The sequence below is a fragment of the Anguilla anguilla genome, chromosome 10 (genome assembly GCF_013347855.1).
Source record: "Anguilla anguilla isolate fAngAng1 chromosome 10, fAngAng1.pri, whole genome shotgun sequence".
Classification (NCBI taxonomy): domain Eukaryota; kingdom Metazoa; phylum Chordata; class Actinopteri; order Anguilliformes; family Anguillidae; genus Anguilla; species Anguilla anguilla.
Window position 1 is genome coordinate 47,553,348 of NC_049210.1, and position 23,121 is coordinate 47,576,468.

Below are 23,121 nucleotides of genomic sequence, written 5' to 3' on the forward strand. Positions count from 1 at the left end.
CTGTTCTCATTTCAAGAAAACTCTCAGCTATCTTTTAAAATCTACAAAGAATCAATACTCCTGGTTTGATAAAGAATTTACCTCCCCCACAATAGGACATACAGGACAGCTTATTTTAGAGGGCGCAGTTGGAATGGGTCCCGTTTAAATGCTCTGTTTCTGGTCCCCACACTGTGCAGTGTTTCAGTCAGAACGGGTGCCATGTTTGCTCTCAGTAATTAGTGTGTTTACAAGCTCAGCTTCAGCAGTCAGTGACCTAATGTGCACAGACCCCGTTTTGATGGGATCTAATTATGGCAGAAGATTTTAACAGACTGGGGAACAGATGGCATGCACTGTAACTGTTACCTTTACAAAGTCCCCCGGGAAAGAGAGCTCAGAAGGCACGTTATTAACATGACCTGTCACCTGTCACCTGTCCCAGGAGGTCTCAACAGGGCGGGGTTCGCCAGCCCAGACGAATCAGCAGGCAGGTCAGGGCTTTGTGTCAGTGAGCTTTAATACTCTGGGCCATTGTTTTGGCTGATATTCAAGACAATTCAATGCGGCCTGTTTCATGATAAGATAAAAGAAGTCTAGTGAGGAGTGTATTTCTCGGGTAGGCCGTGTGAAGTTGTTCACAGTTGTCGTTAAAGTGAGCATTATAGGACGGCAGAGAGGCAAACTGCAGCTTGAACACAGAGGTGTGCCGTTAGTTTTATTCTCTTTTCTTTTTATTCTGTCTGCTGACAGACCGCAGCCGGATAAATCTCCTTTACAGGGCCGAGTTTGTGGACCTTGGATCATCCCGACTGTCAGTGGTGCGGATTCATTTTATGAATTCAGATTTCCATTCCATCGCACACTTACTGTCCAGAACCTTGAGATTTAACACACTGTCTGTCTCTCTGACACCAGGGAAGCAAGAACCTGCAGAACATAACAATACGACTGTAACATTATTGCAAACAGAGTTGTGGATCATTAGCGTTGCTGCTGTTTGTTAGCATTTGTTAGTTAGACCAGATTGCTGGTGTGAGGGGAGAGTCAGTTTTAAAATGCAGTGGAGGCCTGGGGTTCATGCGAATGATACAGGGTCCAAAGCTTCAGCGTATAATGGCAGGTGACGTTCGGGAGCTTGGGGTTGCCAAGTTTGTTTGACAAGCTCCTGTCATCCCCTTTGTGAAGCACTCTGAGTCACTGCCAGATATAACGCATTCCTTGTGCGGCGTGTGTATTCCTATCTTAGGTTTCCTGAGGGAGGAATTTACTGTTGCATTCAGAGCTGCAAAGAATAAATATAAATCTTTCACCATTTCTCATTCTTGAATCTTTGGTGCCTTAAAAAGTGTGTTTAATCCACGTTATTGTGATTTGAGACTTATGAGTTGAATGAGTTTTTCAAGAATCGGTGCAACATTATTTTAAAGTACCAGTATAGCTAGGAGCTGTTTGCCTTATGAATCGTTTCATTTTCAAACTTTACCATAGTAATTAACAGCTTATCAATGATTTAATAAGCTGTTTTAATTATTGATTTCCCGCGTACAGAATTCACATTAAACAGAATACATTTACCATTTTCCCTGTTTGCAGATGTAGATTTTGGTAGATCATTGCTTAGTGACGCTACAGGCCCTACGCCACAGACGTCTGAAAAAGAAGGAATGTGGAGGTTAAATACCACAGCGATCTGGAGTCGTGTGTTTCAGCCGATTATGGGGATTCTCGATGTCTCGTTTTAGGCAGTCATATAATACGGTGGGCAGTAAGGCAGTCAGGCTCTTTGATGAGCCTGAGGGAGAAAGGTTATATCACTGCAAACTCAGCAAGTCTACGGTTGGGCTGGCCTGCTATAAAGTCGGGGGCATTAGAGTGACACCCCAATAACCGACACAGCGGACACATCTATCACTATACCTTCCATTTTACCGTGTCTTCACAATACGGACGGCAGTTTCTCCGGTGGCGGCCTTGTTTTCGTTCCGAGGGTGGACTGTGCGATGTTGTGATGGGTAGCAGATGGCCGAACGTGAAAGCTGTTTGTGAAGGTGCAAGCTCATCTCCCGCTGTTTGTCAAATCAGACTGAGACGCTGAGGATCCCACCGCAGACAGCACTAGAGCACGGCCTCGCCCCGAGACAGAGCGTTTCTGTACGCTGCCACACAAACAGACAAACAAAAAACAAACCACGGCACAACTATAATAATGGATTCCATACCACTTATTCCTCGCTCAATAATCTTTTTAAACATGTTACATGTTTTCTACGTTTAAACATGTAGAAAACTCATCTCAGTTCCTGTTTTGTATATTTTTGAGATGACTGAAAGGATTTGCTTACATTGGTATTGCTTCTTTTATGATTATAGTTTTGAACCTGTAACATGGCCAAAAACACACGACATGACTGTTATGGCCGCATGTGGTGCGAGAGACAAATGGGGAATCTAGTCCACTTACAAAGTATTATTGGGCCCCAGACAAAAATATCCTGATGCTTTGTCACGAGGTGATGCTCACACAAAACTGTTTGAGATGGCAGACATTCACATATAAGAAATAACTCAAAATGAAACTATCCTATTTCTCAGAAATGGGTTCCAATAGGCAGTGCTGATAAGAAAAGCCTTTATGAGCATGTCTTCAAACAGGAAATATGGAGTGATGTGAGCAATTGGTGTTGATACTGCCGTTAACACTGAACTGACGTTGTGAACAAAACATCTGCAAGAATTTTTATTTTACTTTATAGTATTTTTTTTGTGAGGAGTGAAGCAAAGACTACCTTATAAACATCAAGTAGCAATGCCAAGTCTGCAGAAAACATTTTTCACGATCCTAATATAGTTGCTTGTAAAGTTGCAGTGAAGTATATATCAGCCATGCAGCCATGTCCTGTGGACTGTGACCGGTATTTAACCAGGTGTCAATCATGTGTTAACCTCTTGCTGATCCCGTGTTGAAAATACTTCATCTGTAAGAGCAATTTTCAAGGTTAAGTCGTTTGCAGAGAAATGATAAACAAAGACAACAGAATACTGCTGTTCTGTCAGTTCTGCAATATGCACTTGATTTGTTCTGATCTGAGTCTGCAGGTTATGCTAATCAAAGTCAGCAGCGCTTCTCAAAACAGAACTCGTCCTTCGTGTGTGTGGAACAGATTGCTTCAAGTCATTGATAAGTTGCGGGAAGACGAGCCCTTGGTTTTGCTAAGGGGCTGGCTGGCTCTAAAGTGGGGATATGTGAGGATAAGATCACTTTATTTGCTGATGTAATCCGTGGTATATCAGGACTGGAAGCCCCGGTCAGCTGTGAACGCCCTGAACGTGTGATCCCTTGGAAAATCTCATGCGAGAGTCATGTTTTGCATGCCAAGTGTACAAACCTCAATCAAAAAGGAGGAAACTATTGGGAGATGTTCTACACTAAGCTATCCATGTCCAATACGCTGCCATTTGTCAGATTGCATGTTTGCAAGTATGTGTGGGATTCTGTCGTTTATCATGGCATTGATTTAAACCCACGTTCTTTCCAGTAAATAATCCCATTTGGGAATACCGGCAAAACACTATGAAAGAATGGGCTCTGAAAAAAAGGTTACTGTGGAGGTTTCAGACTTGCTTATTAAAAAAGTTATTTTTTAATGCAAAAATGAACTATGGCGAATGATTTTAAAATTTAGAAACACATTGAAATGAGAGCTAGCCAAGAACAGTCAAAGATTCAAATCTTTTCATCAGACTAATCCTAATACCAGAAATAGTATTAATGACCAAGTCACATCAATGAGAAAAAAAAAACCAATATTGATAATGCAGGAGCTCCCAAGAAAATACCCGTTTCTCAAACAGTTGCAGATGCAGGAAGCTGCTTAATGAAGTCTGATGCCTGAGAATGTGTCCAGGATGACTGTGAAGTTATCACGCTCGTCTTCAGAAGAGCGAACAGCTGCTCTTCATCATGTCAGGATACACCACTGGCCTCCCTGTTACTCCACAGCCTCCAACCGTCTCCTCTGTGACTTCCAAGGCTGGATGTGTCAGCTCGTAAAAGTTTCATAGCTTCCAAGCGGCCCCCTCCTCTCAAGTCTCAGTTTGCATGTACAAGCAATGATTCTTTCCAGACACGAAAACATCTTTGTATATCGATCATCTTCTGTGGAGGGATGTGGTCAAAGCCGTAAGGTTTTTACATTCCTGCCGTAACGTTTTGCGTTTCTTCCTTAGCTACGCCGTAGGAAGAGAGGGGTGGTTATCCTGTGGGAAAGTGATTTTGACGTGGCATTGAAATGTGTGGAGAGGCAGCGTAAATCACGCATTACTTGTGTATTCTCCCCGTGTTTGTGTTAATGGCCAAGGAGGTGCTGAGGTGGCACTGTTTTGTGGGGCTGCAGATAAGGACCTTGAAAGAGGAGAACTGTGTCTGTGTCTCAAACGAGAGCAGTGGGGGGGGGGGGGGGCAGTTTGGGGGGTGGAGGAGGGGGGGGGGTGTCATAATGAAGATGAAGAAGGGGCCAAAAGAAAAGAGGGCAAATCCATGACCTGCTGCTCAGAGAGCATGAGTGAAATAGTTGTGTGTTTGTCAGTCATTTCCCTGTTCCTTCTCTCCAGGGAGCTGTAGAGCAGGAGGGAGCTGATCCTTTTCAGTGCTGTTGGGGTCTGATCCTTTTCAGTGCTGTTGGTTGCTGATCTGTTTCAGTTATTTTGGGGGCTGATCCTTTTCAGTGATGTTGGGGGCTGATCCATTTTAGTGATGTTGGGGGCTGATCCTTTTCAGTGATGTTTGGGGCTGATCCTTTTCAGTGCTGTTGGTTGCTGATCTGTTTCAGTTATTTTGAGGGCTGATCCTTTTCAGTGCTGTTGGGGGCTGAGCCTTTTCAGTGATGTGGGGGGCTGATCCTTTTCATTTATTTTGGGGGCTGATCCTTTTCAGTTATTTTGGGGGCTGAGCCTTTTCAGTGATGTTGGTGGCTGATCCTTTTCAGTTATTTTGGGGGCTGATCCTTTTCAGTGAAAAAGATCAATTTTTATGCTGTCTGCTATACTAAATCCTGCAAATTCCTGTTTTTGGCTGTTAATTGCATCAACCAACCAACCCCTGACAGACCACTGGGTGAAAGTATCCACTTAAACTGCACTAAATGTCCTTCAAGAACAAAAAACACAAGGATGGTCATTTTGTATTGCTCCGGGTCTCTCAAATAAGTATTACAGTACGAAACATATTAATATTCAAAAACTGCTTCTGACAAGACCGCAGCTACTGAGCCGTTAGTTCCCACCAGTCAGCCGGCTCGCCTATTACACCATGAGTTCCTCGTTCTGCCCTCTCGCCCCGCCACAGCGGTTTGTGGTCCGTCCCACAGGTGGACTCTGGCAGCTCAGTACACACTCGTCAGAGGCAGTTTGTAGAAACGAATGCGTTTTGTTCAGTAATACTCACTTGAGCATCTCGGGGAGATGCAAATTAACCCTCTGTCCATGTATTTCTTCTTTCTTCAGGATTTGTTGTTAAGCTCATTGACAGTCAGTCATCTAGCATCAGGAATACGGTGAACAACCTCACTTATTCCAAGATGGCTGTGCCCACCCTTGTGCCAAAAAAAGCTTATTTTAGTTTATTTTTCTAGCAAATACAGGTCAATTTGAGGTTTGAATTCAGGACCATATCTTATCTAAGGTAAAAAAGCAAACAAACCAGAGTCACATTATTGAGTGCTTCTGTTCCCCTTTAAAGTTGTAAAGGACAACTTCATTGAACATAAATATTGTAATATGCTGGCCTTATCTCACACAATATTGATGAATTAAAAAAAATATATATTGAAAAGTCAGAGCTCTGATTCCAAGCTTCAAATCCCCCCATTTTATTTAATAATTTTTCATACTTTGATATCAGCAGGTGACATTCCCCCTCTCAAATGCACAAGTGATAAGTGGAAACTTGATTGATTGTTTGCTGCGACAAGATGCCCCCCCCCCCCCCCTCCAATCTCTACATTCACATTCAGAACGTATACAGATAGGCTGTCCTGAAACCACCTGAGCCATCTGACTTTTCTTGAAATATTGATATTTCTTAAAATAAGTGAAAGGAACTGAGTGTTCCCTCTCTTTTCAATCTTGTCTGACTCAAGTCTTCAGGGCGTATGGTGAAGCTGGTTATGCCCCTGCAGTCTGTTAGCATGAGCTAGCCCACTCCACACAGACATAAAATTCCACAAAACAGTTAAATATTGCCTCAGCAGGCCCTAGACTACTTTAAGGAGTAGCACTATTTGCTAAATTATGAAGCTATTGTGCTAATTGACAAATAGAAAAAGAGGTGGAGCCAAACATTAGCGTTAGCATTAGCAGTACTATGAGGGTTAAATAGCCTGTGGGCTCATTTAATGAGTCATCAATCCAAGCAGCTTTATCTGTCTCCGCGTGCAGTGCCCACTGATGTACCCTCCTTATCAAAAAGTCACTGGAACCCTATTAAGTGTATGAATGGTTGTTCCGCTGGATGTTTGCAGGGACAGTGGGAGACACACTGCCCTCCATGTGCACGTAAAATAAAACCGCTCCTTCTGTTGAACTGGGTCCTGCATCCTCTGTTCGGCTGAGGTTCTCTCAGACCCAACAATCCTGAACATTCTTAATCACCATCACCATAGAAACACATAAAGAAGGTGGTATACGAGGCCACTGAGCCAGTCCGGGATGGCCGAGCTCTCTCTTCTCCGTCCAGCGCTCGGTTTACACGATGCGTGGGATTTCCCCGCGTCTCTCACACAGAAGAAAACGCGGCTGCTTCTGCGGAGGACTCCGAGCGGCTCGCAGTCACGCTTCACTGCTCTCCAGCTCGCTCGGCGATGTGCTCCCCCAGTTTGTTGGTCATTTCCGTCATTTGCTGATGTTTACCGCAGAAGTTATAGATGTTCTTTGTGCTTTGAAAAAGATTTCCAGATTTCCCACCCCCGCGTGAAAGGAAAGATTCTGCATCGTGTGAGCACATCACATGCACATGTATAAAAACAGCTAGGCAGGCAAAAGACCTTAAGTAGTGAAACTGCCTGAAGCGGGTTATGATTTATTTTTTATTTTTGGTAAAGACCAACATGCATTTTGCATTATGGTTACCCTTTTAATACATAATGCACAGTTTGTCTCAAACATCCTTGTCTCCTGACTGTATTGTTTATAGGCCATATATGGCATGGTACTGTATATAAGAAAGTAATAACCAAGTCACTATTATGTGTTCATATTTAATTATTCTGACACAAAAAAGGTTGAAAATTATTATGTACCATTTGTGCATGAGCTAATTAGTCATCCACCTTGTCACTTTGACAGCAGGAAACAGTAGCAGTGCAGAAGTAAACGCTGACAGGAAATCACAGCACAAGCAGCAGGGTCCCTGTTGTCGTGTTTACTGTATATTACCATTTGTATGTGACTGTATTTGGAAAACAAAAGTCATTCTGTGTAGTGGCACTTGAGCTGGAAATATCTAAAAGCACCTTTGTTCGCGATGATGTGTGTGTGTGTGTGTCTGTGTGTGTGTGTGTGTGTCTGTGTGTGTGTGTGTGTGTGTAGGATGGTCTGTGGTTGTGCATCTTTTTGTTAGGCTTTGAAGTACTGAAAGGTTATAAAAATGGCCTCAGTTTTGCACAGAATGTGCTTTTTATTTTGTAGATATCTACCCTCTCTTCAAGTAAAATATTGCATAACCATTTCTGTGAAATGCCTCCTCAGAACAGAATTCCCATAATGACCCGCTGACGCTCTTGCCCCTCTGTCCCGCAGGAGCGCGGGTGCAGTACGAGCGCATGGGCAGTGACGTCACCATGCAGTGCGGCTCGCTGGGCAGCGACGCCTCGGCCACCTGGAAGGTGAACGGGACGGACGTGCGGGCGCGGCAGGTGCAGGACGGCCCGCGGCTGGTCCTGATGGAGGTCAACCTGAGCAGCAACGGGCTGTACAGCTGCTTCCAGAACCCCGACGGGGAGAGGCGGGACCAGATCATCCTGCGCGTGGGGAGTGAGTACAACGGGTCTCCCCCCACTTCCTGCTTCCTGTCGCCGCGCCTGACCCCCCCCCCCACAGCCCCCTCCCCACCCCCCTCCTCCCGCTCACTTTCTTCCTGCTCTCCGCTTTCTGTCACTGCTTTTGACCCCCCCCCCCCCCAGCTCGCTTTTTCCTCGTTTTCCGCTTCCTGTCGTCAGATTTGAAGCCCCCCCCCCCGGCACACTGCCCCCCCAGTCCGCATCGCGCCCCAGCGTAAACAAAGCCAGCCTCCATCCAGCTGCATCCAGTGAAAAACACACAGCCTTGTTTAGACAGACCCGAGAGAGGTGTATATTCAGTGTGTAATTAATGGCCACCCCTCCGCCTCGTCCGCTGGCTTAGAACCCCCCCCCCCCCTCACCCCCCCCCCCCCCACTATAGAGGCTCGTTTCTCTGCGGGAGCGGGAGGCTGAAGGTCCTCAGCATCACAGAGCAGATTTATGGTGTGTGTGAGATGAGTGGTGCTGTGATGTCATGGTTCAGCCTGAGTACGCCTGGGCTCCAGCGGATGTTTTCCACAGTTGCGTTTTTGGGGCGGAGCTTTGGCTGGTAATGCTGCGCAGGGGTTAGGGTCAGCCCAGCAGCGATGAACATGGCTGAAACAGACATTAAGATCTTCGACGGCATGTGGCTGCATGACATCGGGTTAGATTTGCTTATGCCATAAAGTGGATCTGACCCTGAAATGCTGATAATCAGTCAGCTTTGAAAGGTTTTTGAAACTTTTATTTTAGGTTGTGGGAAGTTGTGAAATGCTTTCCCGTAATTTCATCAAATTCACTGTGTAAAAAAAAATGCGGGTTCATCTAGAGCTATTTAGAATGCGCAGCAGTTAGGAAATTGCTGTTTTGGTGTTGATGAAAAAAAGAGATAAAAAGTCACCCCAATCAAATCACAACCTTGTGTAATGTGCAAATGGCAAATATTTATAATGCTAGTTGGGTGGCAGTCTGAAAACACTGCACTTATTTTATGTAATTTATGTGAACATCAAGCAAAATAATTCTGGTAAAAGCCTCACAGCGCTTCACTGACGCCATTTGGTCACATCCATCCGGACTTTCTTTTTGGTTCCTGGGTCTTCCGCTGTCTTTCGGTTCTTCGTGCAGATCCATAAAATTCCACTGAACAGGACAGACAACCAATCTGCAGCCATTCTGCTCCTGACCGGGCCGAGGGCAGAGACAGCGAAGCCGCTGATGCCAGCGTAAACACGCCCATTTCTCCGTCCCCAGCACTCTGAGCGAGCAGCACAAAGTCACACCGGCAGGTATACGGTACACCGGAATGTAAAATCAATGCAATGCATCGTACAAAAAAAAAACAAAAAACAACACAACACAAAAAGATTAAAGTTCACAAACAGGACAGGGGCCGATGTTTAGCGCACAGAGTTTGTCTGGGTGACGAGACGGAAGGACCTTGGGCTGCGAACGCGCAGGGCAGCAGCATCTGCGCCGCTCAGCGAGGACTCAGCGGAGACTCAGCGGTTAGCGTCCGCGTCCAGATGGCACAGGCACTGCGGGAGACACGTAAAGATGTTCCCCTGGATTAGCAGGACTGATGTAGCATTAGTGCAATAATTCATCTGGAAAGTTCTGTTCTCTGGAAGAATGTTTTTTTGCCCTGTTTGGTACAGTTACTGCGTTCTTCCGTAAGTCATAGTTTTTGTGTATTGTTTATTTTGATCCTTTACCTTGCATTTTACACAAAAACGCTGATAGGTTTTTTTTCATTTTCTCATGTGATGGTATTTGTGTAAACAGTTGGTTTTCTTTAAAAGGGGCAAAGCAATTTAGAGACCAATGACCAAAAACAACATTAACCATCCAAAGACCTTAAAGAAGTGAAAAATAAATGTAGATCTCCATCTAATGGATAGTCCCTGTGGTCTAATTCTGGACCTGGACCGTGTCCGTTTGACCCGCACAGGCGGTGCTGGCTCTGCCCTGGGAAGAGAGGGTTCTGTTCAGCTGGGACAGCAGTGTTTTATCACAGAAACAGCCCCCACTGATGGGCCAGTCGCTCAACGGAGTGTCTTCCTACGACTCGTGTCTGTGCGAGCGCTGCTTGCTGGCTTGTAGCAGCGTGATCTGAAGCAGCAGCTGGAGTCACATGGTTAAGAGGAGATCACAAGCTTGTCTGCGCTTGCCTGAGCCATTAGGGGGCATCACAGCAATGAGCACTGCTGATTAATGTCACTGGCCATCCCAAATTGGGAGGGAAAGAAAAAAAAAATATATAAAAAAAAATTATCCATTTCCATATCTGTTCCTTTGTCCCCTCAGATTCCATGCAGTACATTTTCACAACTGCTTTTGAAATTATAGTGCAGTCACACACACAAGGCCCCGAAAGAGTCCCCCCTCCTTCCATGTGTGCAGAACAAGCAAGAGCAATCTTTTGCAGTGGCAGTTGTCACGGTGATGTCCATAAGGAGTTACCATGGGAATATGCGAGCTGTCCACTGCCGCCGCGCGCGGTAACACGTCTCATCTCCGTTCGGGGAGCGCTGGCCCGCCCTGCCGGCTGCTTGGCGGGGACAGGCTGCTGCTCCGGCTGCAGCGCTCGGTTAGCTCACCGCCTCCCAAAATTAGCACCCGCACCTGAGAGTCACGGCTGGGCCCAACACAGGTGCACCCGCACCTGAGAGTCATGGCTGAGTCATCCGCAGGTGCCCTCAGTTCCACACTCAGGATTCGTTGCTGCTTCCCACACAGCGATGCCGACACGAGTGGAACAGTCTGTCTTGCAGTGCTGCCTGCAATTTGTTATGCGCCCCACTGTAAGTACCGTACGTAATTAAAAGTTAAACTCGACATGCAAAAGTTTCTCTGTTTGTCTTCGTACTCCCCGACTGATTCGATGATCAAATGAGTCTTCACAGCAGAGGCATCCTCTTCTGTTTTGCGTTTGAATAAATCATTTTTCTCTGGCCAAAAAAATACCTATAAAACATTGTCATGACTAATGCTTCAGAGATGGAACACATTGATTGAATAAGAGTGAGCTATGGCAGGTTTCCTCATCTCTGGACGGTGTACAGTACAGCATCTGATAGACTGTATGGGGCTGCCATTGAGAAAAATATTGGGGTGATAGAGACATTAATGTACAGATGTAGCTACACTATATTGCCGTGTAACATTGTTTGAGCTCATTAATGATTTTGAACGAGTGAAATATTTTCTACAGTAGCTTGGCTACCTATGGCCATTAAAGACATGTGCAATATATTCATATTTATTCAAGAAATAAAAATGTTTTTAAAAGATCTGAAACATATTATTTTTCATTTGTATTATTTTATTCTTGATATTTACCTTGATTTTTAATCAATTTTAAATGGGTTTTCTGAAGTTTTCCAATCTACCAATGGCTTCAATTAGGGTTAAGGGCCCAAACTAGGGTTAGGGTTAGGAAAACGGTAAGTCTGAGGGTAAAGGCAAGTTCACGGCTGTGTTCAGCAGCTTGAAGAATGGTTAGGACACAAGTTTGTTAATGATTTTGAATGAGTCAAATATTTTCTACAGTAGCGTGGGTACCTATGGCCATAAAATAATGTGCTATATATAAACATTTTTTCAAGGAAAAAATATTTTTAAAAGACCTGAAACATATTATTTTGCATTTGTATTATTGTATTCATGATATTTGCCTTGATTTTTCTGAAGTTTGCCAAGCTACCCATGGCTTCAATTAGGGTTAAGGGCCCAAATTAGGGTTAGGGTTAGGGAAACGGTAAGTCTGAGGATAAAGGCAAGTTGACGGCTGTGTTCAGCAGCTTGAATAATGGTTAGGACAAAGGTTTGTTAATGATTTTGAATGAGTTAAATATTTTCTACTGTAGCATGGGTACCTATGGCCATAAAAAAAATGTGCTATATATAAAAAAATTTTTCAATGAAAAAAACTTTTTTAAAAGACCTGAAACATATTATTTTTCATTTGTATTATTGTATTCATGATATTTACCTTGATTTTTAATCAATTTTAAATGGGTTTTCTGAAGTTTTCCAAGCTACCAATGGCTTCAATTAGGGTTAAGGGCCCAAACTAGGGTTAGGGTTAGGAAACCGGTAAGTCTGAGGGTAAAGGGAAGTTCACAGCTGTGTTCAGCAGCTTGAAGAATGGTTAGGACACAGGTTTGTTAATGATTTTGAATGAGTCAAATATTTTCTACTGTGGCATGGGTACCTATGGCCATTAAAAAATTAGCAATATATAAAAATTTTTCAAGTAAAAAATCTTTTTAAAAGACCTGAAACATATCATTTTTCATTTGTATTATTGTATTCGTGATATTTACCTTGATTTTTAATAGATTTTAAATGGGTTTTCTGAAGTTTTCCAAGCTACCAATGCCTTCAATTAGGGTTAAGGGCCCAAATTAGGGTTAGGGTTAGGAAAACGGTAAGTCTGAGGGTAAAGGGAAGTTCACAGCTGTGTTCAGCAGCTTGAAGAATGGTTAGGACACAGGTTTGTTAATGATTTTGAATGAGTCAAATATTTTCTACTGTAGCATGGGTACCTATGGCCATAAAAAAATGTGCAATATATTAATATTTTTTCAATGAAAAAATCTTTTTAAAAGACCTGAAACATATTATTTTGCATTTGTATTATTTTATTCTTGATATTTGCCTTGTTTATTAATCAATTTTAAATGGGTTTTCTGAAGTTTTCCAATCTACCAATGGCTTCAATTAGGGTTAAGGGCCCAAACTAGGGTTAGGGTTAGGAAAACGATAAGTCTGAGGGTAAAGGCAAGTTCACGGCTGTGTTCAGCAGCTTGAATAATGGTTAGGACACAGGTTTGTTAATGATTTTGAATGAGTCAAATATTTTCTACTGTAGCATGGGTACCTATGGCCATAAAATAATGTGCTATATATAAACATTTTTTCAAGGAAAAAATATTTTTAAAAGACCTGAAACATATTATTTTGCATTTGTATTATTGTATTCATGATATTTGCCTTGATTTTTCTGAAGTTTGCCAAGCTACCCATGGCTTCAATTAGGGTTAAGGGCCCAAATTAGGGTTAGGGTTAGGGAAACGGTAAGTCTGAGGATAAAGGCAAGTTGACGGCTGTGTTCAGCAGCTTGAATAATGGTTAGGACAAAGGTTTGTTAATGATTTTGAATGAGTTAAATATTTTCTACTGTAGCATGGGTACCTATGGCCATAAAAAAATGTGCTATATATAAAAAAAATTTTCAATGAAAAAAACTTTTTTAAAAGACCTGAAACATATTATTTTTCATTTGTATTATTGTATTCATGATATTTACCTTGATTTTTAATCAATTTTAAATGGGTTTTCTGAAGTTTTCCAAGCTACCAATGGCTTCAATTAGGGTTAAGGGCCCAAACTAGGGTTAGGGTTAGGAAACCGGTAAGTCTGAGGGTAAAGGGAAGTTCACAGCTGTGTTCAGCAGCTTGAAGAATGGTTAGGACACAGGTTTGTTAATGATTTTGAATGAGTCAAATATTTTCAACTGTAGCATGGGTACCTATGGCCATTAAAAAATTAGCAATATATAAAAATTTTTCAAGTAAAAAATCTTTTTAAAAGACCTGAAACATATCATTTTTCATTTGTATTATTGTATTCGTGATATTTACCTTGATTTTTAATAGATTTTAAATGGGTTTTCTGAAGTTTTCCAAGCTACCAATGCCTTCAATTAGGGTTAAGGGCCCAAATTAGGGTTAGGGTTAGGAAAACGGTAAGTCTGAGGGTAAAGGGAAGTTCACAGCTGTGTTCAGCAGCTTGAGGAATGGTTAGGACACAGGTTTGTTAATGATTTTGAATGAGTCAAATATTTTCTACTGTAGCATGGGTACCTATGGCCATAAAAAAATGTGCAATATATTAATATTTTTTCAATGAAAAAATCTTTTTAAAAGACCTGAAACATATTATTTTTCATTTGTATTATTGTATTCATGATATTTACCTTGATTTTTAATCAATTTTTAATGGGTTTTCTGAAGTTTTCCAAGCTACCAATGGCTTCAATTAGGGTTAAGGGCCCAAACTAGGGTTAGGGTTAGGAAAACGGTAAGTCTGAGGGTAAAGGGAAGTTCACAGCTGTGTTCAGCAGCTTGAAGAACGGTTAGGACACAGGTTTGTTAATGATTTTGAACGAGTGAAATATTTTCTACAGTAGCTTGGCTACCTATGGCCATTAAAGACATGTGCAATATATTCATATATCTTCAAGAAATAAAAATGTTTTTAAACGACCTGAAACATATCATTTTGCATTTGTATTATTTTATTCTTGATATTTACCTTGTTTATTAATCAATTTTAAATGGGTTTTCTGAATTTTTCCAATCTACCAATGGCTTCAATTAGGGTTAAGGGCCCAAACTAGGGTTAGGGTTAGGAAAACGATAAGTCTGAGGGTAAAGGCAAGTTCACGGCTGTGTTCAGCAGCTTGAATAATGGTTAGGACACAGGTTTGTTAATGATTTTGAATGAGTCAAATATTTTCTACTGTAGCATGGGTACCTATGGCCATTAAAAAATTAGCAATATATAAAAATTTTTCAAGTAAAAAATATTTTTAAAAGACCTGAAACATATCATTTTGCATTTGTATTATTGTATTCGTGATATTTACCTTGATTTTTAATCAATTTTAAATGGGTTTTCTGAAGTTTTCCAAGCTACCAATGGCTTCAATTAGGGTTAAGGGCCCAAATTAGGGTTAGGGTTAGGAAAACGGTAAGTCTGCGGGTAAAGGGAAGTTCACAGCTGTGTTCAGCAGCTTGAAGAATGGTTAGGACACAGGTTTGTTAATGATTTTGAATGAGTCAAATATTTTCTACTGTTGCATGGGGACCTATGGCCATAAAAAAATGTGCAATATATTAATATTTTTTCAATGAAAAAATCTTTTTAAAAGACCTGAAACATATTATTTTTTATTTGTATTATTGTATTCATGATATTTACCTTGATTTTTAATGAATTTTAAATGGGTTTTCTGAAGTTTTCCAAGCAACCAATGGCTTCAATTAGGGTTAAGGGCCCAAACTAGGGTTAGGGTTAGGAAAACGGTAAGTCTGAGGGTAAAGGGAAGTTCACAGCTGTGTTCAGCAGCTTGAAGAATGGTTAGGACACAGGTTTGTTAATGATTTTGAATGAGTCAAATATTTTCTACTGTAGCATGGGTACCTATGGCCATAAAAAATGTGCAATATATTAATATTTTTTCAATGAAAAATTCTTTTTAAAAGACCTGAAACATATTATTTTGAATTTGTATTATTGTATTCATGATATTTACCTTGATTTTTAATCATTTTTTAATGGGTTTTCTGAAGTTTTCCAAGCTACCAATGGCTTCAATTAGGGTTAAGGGCCCAAACTAGGGTTAGGGTTAGGAAAACGGTAAGTCTGAGGGTAAAGGCAAGTTCACAGCTGTGTTCAGCAGCTTGAAGAACGGTTAGGACACAGGTTTGTTAATGATTTTGAACGAGTGAAATATTTTCTACAGTAGCTTGGCTACCTATGGCCATTAAAGACATGTGCAATATATTCATATATCTTCAAGAAATAAAAATGTTTTTAAACGAACTGAAACATTATTTTTCATTTGTATTATTTTATTCTTGATATTTACCTTGTTTATTAATCAATTTTAAATGGGTTTTCTGAAGTTTTCCAATCTACCAATGGCTTCAATTAGGGTTAAGGGCCCAAACTAGGGTTAGGGTTAGGAAAACGATAAGTCTGAGGGTAAAGGCAAGTTGACGGCTGTGTTCAGCAGCTTGAATAATGGTTAGGACACAGGTTTGTTAATGATTTTGAATGAGTCAAATATTTTCTACTGTAGTATGGGTACCTATGGCCATTAAAAAATTAGTAATATATAAAAATGTTTCAAGTTAAAAATCTTTTTAAAAGACCTGAAACATATCATTTTGCATTTGTATTATTGTATTCGTGATATTTACCTTGATTTTTAATAAATTTTAAATGGGTTTTCTGAAGTTTTCCAAGCTACCAATGGCTTCAATTAGGGTTAAGGGCCCAAACTAGGGTTAGGGTTAGGAAAACGATAAGTCTGAGGGTAAAGGCAAGTTCACAGCTGTGTTCAGCAGCTTGAAGAACGGTTAGGACACAGGTTTGTTAAGCAGTATTTTTCAGTCTTCCTATAATTTTGGACACACATTTATGACAAAGAGAACAGGTGACCTTATAGCAAACATGGCTACAGATGTTTCTGAAATACATCCATTATGAAATGCAGCAGCCCAGCTTGCCGTGAGGTCTCCGTTATCTGCAGTACAATAAATGTTTGAGTTCTATAGATATAGATGATCTTTTTTTTTCTTAGATGACAGTGAGATATTCTATCCGCCATTTCTTTGAAGCTGTCTCTTCTCCTCTTCATGAACTCCCTCCGTTTTGTTTCAATCTTATTTGCCCAAATATAGAAGACCAAACAGGAGAAATCAAACACCTCTAGTTGGTCCACTGTGGTTTCAGTGTGTCTCGCTCTCTCTTCCTGTTCTTTTTATCTTTTCTTTTTCTTTTCCCACTTTATTGGAACCATGTCCTTCTCCCTGTGTGTGGTGCCTGCACTCCAAAGGCAGAGTCAGCCTGTTATCGCTTGCTTGTGGCTCAGCCTGGTTTTTTTTTCAGTGAAGAGATATATATGAGCTCAGCTCAGACTGTTAAGCTCTTTAATATTCAGCCAACGTGTGTTTTTCAAACATTCGTTTCATGAATGTGGTCATGATGCTGTAACTAAAATATCTTGCGGGCTGTCTGTGATGACCGCGCATATTTAATGCACCTTTTTTGCTTTTTTTGCTCAAAAGTCATTTCTGTATGGCCGGCATTAGGGGTGTACAGACTATCTGTATCTGTAGCTGTTCAACATTATATCTGTCTGTATTTGGATAGAAAACTGGAAGTGAGCGTGGCATAAACCTGAAATTGTGAAAATGGCATTGGTTGGTTCAGAACAAGAATACACAGAAGTAAAAGTAGACCACAAAACAATACTGATTTGTAAGTTAATACCCTCTGGTGTGTGTGTGTGTGTGTGTGTGTGTGTTTTTGTTTTTTGGTGTTTTGGTTCAGTAAAATGTCCAGTGTTAATTCAACTCTTAACAAACAAAATGTAATGTAAACTTTATTGTCATTCAATTTCACGTGCACTAACTCCTTAGTTTTGAATGGTAATAATGCTTTTTTTTTGCCTGTTGGAATGCTGGCAGAACATTCTATTTTAAACTCTTTTTATTTTAGTTATGCTTAATATTATTTTATTAAGTTGATACTCAAATGTTTTTTCTTTAGTGGAAGTCACGCTCTAAATCTAAATGGCTGATAATGTAACAGAATTACATGTGTTATCCGTACAAGCTCCAGGCTTAAAGGGGGGCGACTCTGAAGCCAGCAGTCATTACCTATTTGTATTATTTTCATTGGCTTATTTCACTGACACCTTTAAACAGTGTGACTAATATCACTAATAAATAGCTTACATATTTTTCATTTACAGAGCTGGATATTCACTAAAGCGGTTCTTGTTAAGTGCCGCACCCTGGCAAACCTGAAGCCGTATTGTGTGCCTCAAGCATTACAATAGACGGGGAACCTTTGTAATCATCCCTTTGCAAAGAAATTGCAACCAAATTGCACCTCTCAACTATTTTCTTCCACACAATGTGACACAGATTACTGCTAGTACACTCTCCAGTAAATAACTCACGTGTTTAATCACACTTTCTGAGAGGGCGGGCCTACGAATACGCGGCGCCATGTTTCAGCTGCTGAAGACATTCTGCTGAGCAAACATTCCTCAAACTTCGGCAAAGTTTTGAGTGACCCCAGAAGCAGCTTAACTTGCCCCTCCCCTCCACTGCATGATCAGGATGTGGTTTTTAATTATACAATTTATGATCTCATCACTTTTCTCACTGGCATAGGAAGCATATATTTAAGTATTTCATTTATTAAAATTTATGATTCTCTTTCATTTAAAGTTAAGCAGTATGAGTTGCTGTTCCATAATAAAATTTGACCTCAGTTTGTCTGTAGGCTTGCTTCAAGACTAAAATAACAAAATGAGATGAATGCATCTGGGAGAGATTCGTTGGATTCAGTGAGCGGACCAAAGCAAGTTGATTGTCGTCAATAAAAGCAGAACTAAACAGGAAAATATATATGGAAATAAATGAATAAATACATATGAAAAATATGGCAATAAATAGAAAAAAATATGCAGACAAAATAAATACACTCAAAAGAGATATGAAGATAAATTGAGAAAAATATATGAATAAATGTGAAAAATAATCTGAAAATGAATTTAAAAATAAATTAACAAAAAATAACTGAAATAGAAATATATGTGCAAATAATTTCAGGATTTATATATATATATATATATATATATATATGTATATATATATATATATATATATAATGAAATCCATGGGAAATTGATAGTGATCAGGACAAAAATGACCAACAGCCATGGAAACCAAGCCTGCAAAAACTAAAATAATTCAGACTGTCCAGCCCGCCAGTGATGAGGCTTTGCTCTGTCTCCCACGGTTACCATCACATTACCATGCAGGGAAGTGTGGTTAAACACACATATACCGGAACATCTTTACTGGAGAGATTTCCATGCTTTGATGTGCCAAAGTAAATCATCGCTGAGAACTCGCTGGCTGACGAACGCGTGTATCGCGTGTCCGCAAAGGTAGAGAAACGTGAACAAAGTCGAAATCGAATACGACTTAAAAGAACATACATGTTTGACATGCTGTTTTTTTGGCAGGTCAGTTATTTTCTACAGATCACTAATTGAATAAACAGGAGTCATATTTTGTGACAGACGTCAGTCACTAGATGTTAGAGCAAAAAGGTCCCCACAACGCATAATGTTCCTCATCTTTCTATCCGTGTGGGGACATTTGGTCCCCACAAAGGTAGTATTACAAGTTCACACACACACGCACACACACACACACTGTGATATTAGGCAGCAAAGGGGTTTTTATGTTTAGTTTATCCTGCACCTGAAGCCATACTTACTCAGCCTCTGCAGCCTTCAGAATGATGTTATGGGCAGGTGCAAACTCTGCAGCTTTTTCAAAACACTATATTTTTAATTGGCTCGTCTGCGACTGAACACAAAGCACAAAGGTCAAACATGGCTGTTAATTTCCAACTTTTCTGACAGCTTCCAAGCAATTTCAACTACAAAAGAAGGATTCGAGCAACATTGCTTGTTCAGTGCATTATTGTAGCAGTTTCGAGTATCCTCATCTATTGAAACCCATCTCTGAATGATCATATTGATCAGGACACCTCATCTTTCTGAATGACCATAAGTGTGGAAAGACTGTGTCTGCTGCAGAATACATGATCAGAGAAAGCAAAAGTGACTGGGCAAGACAAAAAATAAATATGTTAGGAGGCTATTTTTTTTCAAGTGGAAAGTTTGTTAAATACTTCCCATTTTGGGCTAATGAGGTGCCTTAACAGCAATGCATGCAGATAAACACAAAACAAAGAATACTTATATAAATATTAAATACACATGGAAGACATGCGTGGAAATAATGTATCAACAACTGAACACTAGATATTATTATATATTATGCATTATATAATTTAATAATACATCATTTACTATGTGCAAGTATATATTATGCATTCATATAATATGAATTATTATGATTAATATTTAATACTATTTTATTTACAGAATGACAGATTATTTTAGCTTTATTTTAGCTGAGCTGACAGATAAAGTGCGGGAACGCTGTCATTATGGCACAGACATTACCCATTTTCTTGAGCAGAATGTGATGGCTGTTGAAAGATGGGAAATGTCTTTTTTTATGGGAAGAAATTATCTTTGAAAAGGTGAAGCTGGAGCTGTCAGGGAACCAGAGAGGCAATTTAGTGGCAAAATGATGCAAGTTAAGAGCTGGCAGAGGAAACTGTGCAAAGGTTCCGTACAGGAAACAGGTTCCTAATGCGGGGGAGGGTCTCAATTTAATTAAAGGGAGTGAAAGATGAAGAACAGGAAGTTATACCTGATTATCATCTCTTGTAATCAGCTCTTTGGCAAATGAACCATAAATTTCTGTGGTGGACATAAGTGCCTGCAATAATATTTAGCGTGTAAATCCAAGTGGCCGAGTGTTCACTGAATGGGGTATCATGCAATCTTGCCTCGCCTGACGTGATAGTCGATCATCTACAACAATCCAGGGCCTTTTCTGTTTCAGATCGGTTGTGATTGTCAGATGCAGTTCAGCTCAGTGGTATCGCACAGTATGCTGTGTACTTGCAGTATATGTGAATATGGTACCTTGTTTATTAGATTAACCATAATATAGTGTTTACGAATGGCATCATTTCTGATGCACTTGTTTTGAATGCGAGTCCGTCCCTGAACTGCATTGATTCCCCACAGAATTGTGTTTTTATTTTTCCTGCAGTTACGCTGATGTGATTATGTTTCAAGATGCAGTTACTAGCATTCTGAAACACACTGCTGACACGGCCCTGTCATGCCTTCTTTCTGAAGAACAAGAACAACGTGTTCAACAAATAGTAATCCGATCATGTCACCACTCAACACAGTTTGTGCCCATCACTTGAATTTGGAAATGAACGTTAAAATGAAAACAGATTACCCAGTTATGTACGATGAAGAGCCTCTCACGCACATTCCAGTGGCTGAGTGGAAGTGACCCGCCTCTCGAGAGTTCGGCTATCTTTACACTCTCATGGGTATCTGGCTGTGCTTCTCTGACAACACAATGACAAAACTTTTAAACGTAAGCCTGTTTGCCAGAGTATTTGGTGAAAACAAAAAGCTTCCGCTCTGTCAGTGATAGCGTGGACGGGCAGTGTGAAGGTTATATACGATAGCGCATTGCCTTGAGCACTGAGAGTGGCAGAAAGGATCTTGTCAGGCAGCTGAATCAGCACGGGAGTGTGTAATTTTTCTTTTCTCTTAAAAGCCTTGTCCGTTACCAGCAGTGTCTCAGCTCAATTTTCACTTGAAAGATTGTCTCACAATTAACTCTGTAGATTGCCCTTGGCTTAAAACAGCAGTCCTGACATTGCTTTTACCTAGTGAGATTTGCACACTAAAGTTATCCGAATGAAAAGGATGGCACGTTTAATTGTTTATAATGAAATAATGAAGAAAAGTAGAAAAAGATTAACCTATTCATTGTGTATTTAATGTTTATTTGCAAACTGGTGTATTGTTTGGTACAAATTATATGTGCTTACAAAGCTATATAAATGTCAGAACTTCATCACATCAATGTTTTAGTTTATTGTGTGGTGAAGCCATAGGAAAAATTCAGATCCCATTTTTGATATGGTATAATCGGCTAATTTATGTTCTCAGTCAAGGACAGACAGTTTAATAAAGCCAAATGGGTCTCAGAGAATTATGATGGGAACGTTATTGAGATGCGCTGCAGTAACCCACATGTATGACTGTACGCCTGATTGGATGAAATATTAGGTGTCAAATACCCAACTACGAGGGGCCTTGAAAAAATGGGAGCAGCCCATCTCGTACACACGCTCCCTTTTGGGGTACATTTTATTTCTTACATGCCTGTGTAACACGCAGTTTAGAATGACACAGAGACGGAAGGCTTTGACTTTGTGGCGCTGGCAGTTTCCTCCGGGCTAACTTCCTGCCACAGGCTGTGTTTCCTCCTCCCCCTGCTCATTTCCATCACGTTGCTGTGAGTGCTGCTAGCGTACGCGCTCTGTCTTCCCCTCTGCGTGGCACCGAACGCCCTGCTCCGGGACATATTCACCCGGCTTCCGGTGAGAAGTGACAGGTCTTGTCGCCGGTTCACCGGAATCCGGCTCCTCGTTTCCATGGCGCTGAGCCGCTAGTCCTGGCGGCGGTTTAGTTTTATCCCCCTACCTGCGGTGCCTTGAAGCTGCAGGTATGTGCCACCAGCGTGTCTGCCCCTGTCATGTGTCAGTGCAGCACCCCCCCCCCCACCACCGCCCCGCTACCCCGCCCCACGCCCCCACTTAACCCCCCCCCCCCCCCCCCCCCCGCGCCTGCTACCCCGCCCCCACTACCCCCCCCCCACCCCCCCCCCCCCCGCTACCCCACCTCTGCCATGTCTCTGCCCTCTCAGCGGAACGGTGCGGTGGAACCCGCAGCAGGCTAGCTGCACTTAGCACCCGCACAGGTGAGAACACCTGTGTGAAGTCTCTTAACGGGCTGTCAGGCCTCCACCGGTTCTGCAGAAACTGCTCTCTGCCCCAAGCTGTTCGCTCGTCCGCTTTGCTTTCGTACGAATGCACAGACATTTAAATCACAGAGTTAAAGTTCTCCTGCTCACTGCTGTCTCTCCCTTAGACAACTACATCACTGATATCCCCTCTAACAGCCATACTAACCGTAATTATAGGCAACCAGGCCTGGGCTGCAATTTATACACATGGGATGTTATTGTCTTAATTAGCCGATGAGCTGTGCGTGTGGTAGAGGAACTTTAAAGGTATTTATTGTCCTTCATGTACTATAGACTAATGCATAGCTACCTATAGCTAGCACTAATTACTAATAAGTGTGAAATAATAATGTGACATGTTCATTATTTTATGAACCAAGGCCCTTTGTACTTCACACATTCAGCAGCTGGATCCTGCTGTTTCTTTACAGTTTCTTTGCTGTACTTCAATATCATACTATTTCAGACTCAAGCCCTTCTCTTTATTTAAAGGAAATTGTATGGAGCTTAATCCACTTCCCCCCACATTCGTACACACTGGTAACTCCACACTGTATGTTGTATTTTTAACAACAATACCATTGTAAGCATTACAGAAACATTGGTGCACATATAGTTTCTTTTCCCCGGACCTATACATACTGTAGATACTGGTCTTATATTATGCCCTGCTTCATGTATTCATGCAGCATTCCCTTGCATGTGAAATGGCACAGTCCGTTGCACTTTATTATGCTGTTGAGCAGCTGTCGTTTTATGATAGGAAATGTCAGGTTAGCCAAGTCTTCAAAGATCTCTGCGTA

General features: G+C 41.2%; 1 protein-coding gene across 1 annotated transcript in view; it reads left to right on the top strand.

The window, feature by feature from the left end:
• LOC118207133 (ciliary neurotrophic factor receptor subunit alpha-like) overlaps positions 1-23,121 on the top strand; it is a 115,073-nt gene that overhangs the window by 31,721 nt on the left and 60,231 nt on the right. The window contains exon 2 of the mRNA XM_035380473.1: positions 7,777-8,010. Within this exon, the coding sequence (XP_035236364.1) occupies positions 7,777-8,010 (234 nt within the window). The remainder of the gene's footprint in view (positions 1-7,776; positions 8,011-23,121) is intronic.